This window comes from Pollicipes pollicipes, unplaced genomic scaffold (genome assembly GCF_011947565.3).
Source record: "Pollicipes pollicipes isolate AB1234 unplaced genomic scaffold, Ppol_2.1 Scaffold_6686;HRSCAF=7923_pilon_pilon_pilon, whole genome shotgun sequence".
NCBI lineage: Eukaryota > Metazoa > Arthropoda > Thecostraca > Pollicipedomorpha > Pollicipedidae > Pollicipes > Pollicipes pollicipes.
The window spans coordinates 42,422,471-42,430,157 of NW_023596921.1; the positions used below are offsets into that span (position 1 = coordinate 42,422,471).

Below are 7,687 nucleotides of genomic sequence, written 5' to 3' on the forward strand. Positions count from 1 at the left end.
CTTCACAGTTAGCAACAGCGTGCATCCGAGTCGGCACAGATTCATTGTGGTGTGAGACGAAGACACGGCGAGATTACCTACATTTGCCCGAGCATTGAACTGAAGTAACCCCAGCTACCGCTGTGGTGCTAAGCAGCAGCTCGTTCGCAGCAGGCCACTATTTTTAGCAAATTAAGTCAAAGTTAAGACAAGCTTGGGCCGCCATAGGCAAGCCGAGAATAAGCAATTATGTATGAAGCGTGCGGCAAGCAAGCTTGAGAGGCGTTCGCCGTCTTAGGATCAGCATATTTCACCATCAGGCGTCTGAAAAGAAGCCGCAGCGGAGTTCCCTGCATCGACGTGGGCGCAAAATTATCTATAATTGAATCGAGCTCGCAGGATCTGGGGAAACCGGGAAAAACACGACGTCCGCCACGATGGAGTATGCATCCTTCGCAGCACATCAACCACACTGCAGCTACCTCTTCCGCTTTTATGTCCACACAGCGCGTCTTTCTTTGCTACAACTGCGGTTCGGCTATAGCGTTGATAAGTCCGTGGCAAAGGGGGTCGGAGGTGGACCAGCCGCCGGCCACGTTACCACACCGGCTACGGGTGTGATATCAGGGAACGCCATCATCTCACCACGAAGCCACGCGGCACTCACCCTCGCGCTCAAACACTGCACCACTCACACGCATGCGCGCGCGCACACACACACACACACACGCACACACACACACACACGCACACGTGCGCGCGCGCGTGGCATGCCCGCGTGCACCTACGCGCTGACACGTCACTTGTGCTTACACTGTGTACAAAGCGTATTCATACGTTAAGATCAGCCCGATACGGTGATATCCCACGGCCCCAGAACGCTCGAGTGGGAATAGCGTGCACGAGAACGCGATCCGCGAACTTCCCCGAAGACGATGCCCTGTGTGCACGGCAGCTGCCATCCGCCCTCATCGCCGTTTCAGCGACACGCCGGCGCGTCCCCTGGGGGCGGCCGTCGTGTTCGCCAGCGTCGGCCACCTGCTGCCCGCCACCTAGCGCCCCGCGGCCCTCCGCCACGCGACCGGCCGGCGGCGACAGCCGGGCGGGCGGTGGACAGGCGAGGCACAGGTGGCACAGCATGGCCGCCGCCGCGGGCGCCGAGCAAGAGAGTGGGATACCGGGCACCGCTGCCACGACTGGTGGTGGTGCGTCCTGAGGCTGGTTCTCACGCAACGGAGTAGGCAGAGACCCCGCAGAAGCTAGTGGACCGCGGGCGAGAAAACTTGAAAAGCGGGAAGTTAGCGGAGCTAGCCGCTGCTTTTCAGTGTAGAGGTGTCGCACTGCCAGAGGCGGCGCTAGGTTATAACTACGTACGTATCACTGAAGCCAGGGCATTTCCAGAGGCATAACGTGAGTTAAACTCCACGTTTTTCGGTGGGTTTGGCAAGCCTTGGGTTATTCGAGCCTGTGTCGCGAGACACGGCGAGGCAAGGGTTGGGGGTACAAGGTCTCCGAAAATAGCACATGTGAGGCGTAGTCTGGACCGGCCCGTTCTCCGCGTCACGGCGCGCGGGACATGCTCCCAGACCGCGTGCAATCATCGTCCAGTCTGATGCAATGGGGTCAGAGAGGGGTGAAATGGTGGTGCGGTGTATTTACAAAATGTACCGATGAATCTTTTTACAGTTCAGGCGAGATGAGCGCCGCCTTGGCAACGCCTCAGCGCGAGCGAGTTTGCCATGGTAACCCCCTATTTCCGGGCACGTACGGATCACTGCATACTTACACCGCTGCGCCGCTGGCATATGATCAATAAGTCGGGTAACAGCCGCTACCTGAATAGCAAATTCATGCGCGAAACTTAGAGATCTCGGTTGACTGGAAATCGGCTAAAGAGCAAACAGAAGCATAATTGACGCACCGGGCGGCACAGGGAAAGGCGCCGAGGGATGAGATATCACTGCAAAACAGCCACCGAGTGACTTGACCACGCGGATTAAAGTTGCATGCGCTGCACCGCCCCCCCCCCCCCCCGCATACGGCGCCAATAAACCAGGAAAAACGCTCAGCTCACATAACATCGCCAACGCTACAAGCACGGCAGGGACATCCGACGAGACCACGACCTCCCGTCCCGAAAGCGCGCCGCGCCAGGTGAGCGGATGAGGTGGCCGGTGAGCCACCCATCGCGGCACCCCCTCAGGACTCCAGGTGCCCCACCAGCAGCTGATCGCCGTCGGGAATGCTCTCGATCGCCAGGATCACCTCGGTCGTCTGGATGTCCTCCCCGTCGGCCGCCGGCGCCTGCATGTGCATCTGCCGCGCGCCGGCCGCCGGCCGCTGCCCGTAGTCGTTCTTGTAGCAGATCACCTGCATGTGCTTGAGCAGGTTCGGTCGACTGAAGAAGCCGCGGTCGCAGCGCTCGCAGCGGTGCGCCCGCACCCCCAAATGCCGGTTCATGTGCACTGTCAGGTAGGTCTTGTTGTCGAACCGCTTGCCGCAGGTCATGCACACGTGGCGGCGCTCCTGCGTGTGCGAGCGCAGGTGCTGCGTCAGCGAGCTCTTGCGCGTGTACGACTTGCCGCACAGCTTGCAGACGAACGGCCGCTCTCCCGTGTGCTGACGCAGGTGAATTCGCAGCGTGGAACGCGCCCGCGAAGCCCTTCGGGCAGAAGTTGCCGTGTACGGCCGCTCGGTGGAGTGGTGGTAACGCTTGTGCATGAAGAGGGAGGAGGGCGTGCGGAAGGCGACGCCGCACACGTCGCCACTTGGTGCGGCTTCAGGCCGCTGTGGCGGTACATGGTGGCCGCGCCAGCGTGGCCTGCGAGCTGAAGTGCGTGTCGCACACCTTGCAACGAAAGGCGCCGCTGTGGCTGTTGAGGTGGATGCGCAGGAAGTCCGGGTGGAAGAAGCGCTGGCACACGGGGCATGGACTGCGCTTCTCGTGGCCCGTGCGCGTGTAGTGCTCGTCGCGCAGCCGAGCCGACTTGAACGTGTGCTTGCACGTGCTGCACTCGTGCACATGCGTATCCGCCTGGGATCTGCGGAGGCAAGCGGCGGCGTCAGACACGAGCGGCACCAGTCCTGTGAACACTTCAACCGTTGAAGGGAAGAAACATCGGCCGCAGAGGTAGAGAATAGACAAGTGTGAGACCTACACGGTACGAGATTCTCGTTTTATACAAGTTAAAACTTTTTTCTCAAGAGTTTCAAGCGCAGTGAGGCAATCCCAAAATAGACCCCATTTCCTCAGCAACATTGCGTTCACCACACCGAGGCTTACGCTATTGGTTTACAGGTTTTCGCGCAGTCTTTATCCAAGCGGAAAAGCAGCCAGCCTGGGTTCCGAGCACTCAGTACTGCAGTTCGCGCCCTTTGTACAACGCTGTGCTGGTGGTCCTGGCTTCAAACCCATTAGTTCGCCGTCCTCCAGAATGAATTCACGCAGCGTCACACATATGACGCGCTCCTGTCTCATCATAGCATAATTGATCCAAAGCACTCGCATCAACAGGAAGTAATGCCGGGGCGTCTAAAGACAGGAGCCCACCTTGGCGTTCATACGTAATAAAAAGCATTTGTACATCTGGAATAGTACTGTATGCTTGCCGAAATCATGTGATCCATCACAAATTCTTAGTCAATATAATGTGGCTCTTCTAGCCATGCGTCAATTTCACAGGCATCCTCAAACATGCAAATACACACACACACGCACGCACGCACGCACGCACGCACGCACGCACGCACGCACGCACGCACGCACGCACGCACGCACGCACGCACGCACCACGCACGCACGCACGCACGCACGCACGCACACCACACACACACACCACACACACACACCACACACACACACACCACACAACACACACACACACACACCACACGTACGCACGCACAGAGGAGAATGCTTCTAATGATAACACGGGGGGGGGTCTATTCCAAGAGCGATCGTTGCATGGCCTCGCTAGGAGCTTAATATCTGCAGCACTATTTGGCTCATTCACTGTTCAATGCATTGTTAACTACAACACATCACTACAACACGTTATCGTCCATTACCCATTACTCAAAACGACTAACTCGATCCAAGCATTTTCGAACCGTTCGAAGCTTTCAGTCAAACGGCGTTGCATTGGAGATCACTCTGGGTGCAATTCTGACGCACGCTACAGCCATAGCCACACACTGAGTCGTGAGACTGCGCCTGACAGCATTCCGCCCCGGCTCCGGAGCTGGGAAGCGTTCAGTGGGATCACGCAGCAAATATCCGGGGCTGGGAGGTCTTCAGCGGCAACACGGGGCAAATATCCGGAGCTCAGAGGTCTTCAGCCGACCACGCGGCAAATATTCGGAGCTGGGAGATCTTCAGGCGGACCATGTGGCAAATATCCGAAACTAGGAAGTCTTCAGGCGAACCACACGGCACATATCCGGAGCTGGGAGATCTTCAGCCAGATCACGTGTCAAATATCCGGTGCTGGGAGATCTTCAGGCGGACCACGTGGCAAATATCCGGAGCTGGGAGATCTTCAGGCGAACCACACGGTTAATATCCGGAGCTGGGAGGTTTTTAACTGAATGACGCGTGAAATATCCGAAGGTAGAATAGCTTTAGCCGGATCACACGTGAAATATCCGGATGTGTAGGTTTCTAGCCGTTTCACGTGCAAATCCTCGACAGCCAACAGCCACCAAAGCAAGCAGCATGCCGCTCATCGCGCTTGGTGGCAATACAGAAGATATACTTGGTGGACGGCAGCCGAAGCATCCACACTAACCCGCATATCAACTGTTGCTTAATTCCGAAACGAGAACCTGATTACAAAAACTAGCCGACCAGAAGTAATTGCCGGATGTCATGCACTGTTCCAAAACCAATCTTAGATTGAAACACTGGAGTGAAAAGTCGCATACACAACAAAGTATGTCCACATTTAATATAAAAGTCAATTTAGAGCATTACACGTGGCATAGAATAGAATTGAGATTGTGCGACTTGAAACGCGTTACGCGGTGATGGCATTTTCGAGGCAAAGACCATCATCGCTGGAGCGAAGGCGAGCTGCATCTGGAACTGGCCTCCAAGTGGCGGTTCCGACCCGAACTTTTTTCTCTGGGGACGCAGAGCTATCAACGTGCCAGATAACGTGAGCGAAGACTGGGCGTTAAACAGCAAAGCACGTTCGGGGAAATTTCTGACCGCTTTACATCGAGATGAGACGCGCGCCTCCCGATCATTGGACGAGCCGTGCAGCGCGTGCTGGCCGGCATGGTAACGCCTCGAAGTACGCTGGATAAAATATGGCGCGACGGTAGCCTTCAACTGACGCACGGCGCTGTGGAAAAGGTTGTCTTTCCGGAATCGAAAATGACTCTCGTGCCGCGTGCCAGCTTCTGTGAGAAGCTGCTTTCTAGGGCTCGATGAATGCCTGTTGATACTGCCCACATGGCTTATCACCTGCATCCTGGATGGTATTGCCTCTTTAGAACTAGATGGCTGTCCGTTAGCGTCTGTCGATGGTTTCAGAAAGCCATGTGGAACGTACAGTTGACAGGCTGCCAACTGGCAAAGGACGCTTTTCTCGCTATATATACATATATAATATATATAATATATATATATATATATATATATATATTATATATATATATGGCGCAGGTTACATGGCAACTACAATAATCCGTGCTTTTCTCAGTCACGGCGTGCTATATATCAAGGGAGAGATGCGCTCAGCAATGTGTGCGATTTCTCGTACTGCAAAGCAAAATGTCCCCAGCTATGTCAGCGGCCATTCCATGTTCCCACACCAAATCACAGTCTCTTCAGCCGGCGATGCGTGTCAGGTAAGTTCTTCTGAACTTGTGCTTCGTGGAGCCGTGGACCATTGAGCCCTAGTACAAATTTAGGTAATTCCTCGCTGACCTGGGGCGGATAAACACGGCAGGCGAGAAGACGACGAAGAAACGAGGAAGAGAGGTATATGGATTTTCGCCGCTGATCAGCTTCTGCGTGGTGAGTGGGTAGACAACGTAATTTTTCTGCACATCTCGGAATATCCCCTTACCAAAAAAGAACTAGGGCTAAAGATTTGGATGCGTTTTTTTCGGAAGCGTCTTTCTTACCTGAACTCTTCGTCTTTGCTTCAAATTCACGCGCAGACTAGTCTGTGGTTGCCTTATCCTTTAATGGGGCTTACTTAATTCATCACACACCTTGCTTTACATCTAGGAGGCCTTCACGCAGACTGCAAGTAATGTTTCAACTAACCCCGATGTCCGACGTGCTGCCTTAACTGTGCCAGCATCGGTCACCCTCGCCGTCTGTAACACCAGACGAAATTTCTCGTTCTTTTCGGCTTCTCCATTAATCGATGTGACATGCCTCATCCAGGAAACCCGCAACCCGCCACGGTACCTTGTCGTTTAACACACGATCGGGCGAGGCGCAATTTGACCCCGCAGGTTTTTCAGAATAATTTCTGAGCAGCGCCAGCGGAGCCGTGCCAAACTTTGCCAGAGCGTAACCGATCACATGACGATATTTTCGCTTCAGATCTTACCTGCATCTTGTACGGTCGTTGATCCACGGCAAGTCAAAGCAGGCCATGGCTTCAGCGAAGGCATTTCTAGGGAATCGTTCAATGTGGTGCAACAGTGGAGTGTTACACACGAAGCCATACATCTTTGAGGCGGTTTCCTTGAACTCTAGACAAGTTAAGTTAGTATTACGACTAACTGCAATACTCTTGGGTAAGTAGGATGGGAGGCAGAGGCCAAAGCGAATGTATTTCCCGACACCTTGCTTGAGATGTGACTTTTTGAGCCATTTCCAATTTCTTGATCACAGGAAGGCAACAACTGTGTCATTTCAAGTAAGAAGTGGTCAGTGACCCAGAAACCTAGCAACCTTTCGTTTTAGCGTAACCGCATAGCGCAATTCATGACGATTTTTGAAATTCAAAACTAAAGCAATCTCGCAGGTTTTAGCCACTGTCGCTTTCTGAAGATCAAACTACGGTCACTGCCCGGAAATGAACATGGTAACCATTAGATGTAGAATGCAGGTTAAATGTAGTTGCATAAGTAGGTCTGAGGGAACATAGGACATTAATCTGAGCTTGACTTATTTAAACTTCAAAATTTGAACCAGGTGAGTTCAGGCACAAGCCTACAGATCTTGCGAATTGGAGTTCTAACTCAAAAATTTGAGATATTAGGGGTCCATACTGACCCCACCACCGGCCGCCTAGCCGGGCGGCGCCGCATGCAACCAGTCCACCCAGGCTCGTGTTAAAAGATTACAACGAAAAGTTGTGTGTTTGACGCAAGACGTCAGTTGTAAAATAATGAGTGTCCGTGATGGACACAATGCATGGGAGCCAAAACATCCGATTACGATGCTGGGTCGTTTCAGCTTTTCAACACGATTCCCACGCGTTTGAACGCTCAGAAGTTCCTCAGCTGTTCATTTATCCTGAACAGCACATAGTGACAATAAAATACATGCCTTCAATGGCACCGCTTTTTGGATCAACAAGTGCATGCTGTCGCCAGCCTACGACTTTGTGCGTAGGAACCGTTTAAAACCACCGCTCACGAGCAGCGACAGGAAGTCAAATTACGTCCTTCCCGAACAATTAAACACAATCCCAACAACTATGCCGGGGAGTAGGGACTCCGGGGAATAAAACCAGCACCG

At 53.6% G+C, this 7,687-nt stretch overlaps 2 protein-coding genes across 2 annotated transcripts in view; both read right to left on the bottom strand.

Moving 5' to 3' along the window:
- Positions 1-2,018: 2,018 nt before the first annotated feature.
- Positions 2,019-2,700, bottom strand: LOC119108367 (zinc finger protein 793-like). Its single transcript, XM_037231942.1, has one exon. It carries the CDS (start codon positions 2,698-2,700, stop codon positions 2,179-2,181), a length of 522 nt encoding a protein of 173 aa, XP_037087837.1. The 3' UTR covers positions 2,019-2,178.
- A 58-nt stretch (positions 2,701-2,758) lies between these two features.
- LOC119108368 (START domain-containing protein 10) overlaps positions 2,759-7,687 on the bottom strand; it is a 26,027-nt gene continuing 21,098 nt past the window's right edge. Inside the window, exon 7 of the mRNA XM_037231943.1 lies at positions 2,759-3,013. Coding sequence (XP_037087838.1) covers positions 2,759-3,013 — 255 coding nt within the window. The remainder of the gene's footprint in view (positions 3,014-7,687) is intronic.

What these genes read in the sequence shown, in the direction of transcription:
- LOC119108367 (XM_037231942.1), bottom strand. Translation starts at nt 2,700, where the DNA reads ATGCACAAGCGTTACCACCACTCCACCGAGCGGCCGTACACGGCAACT.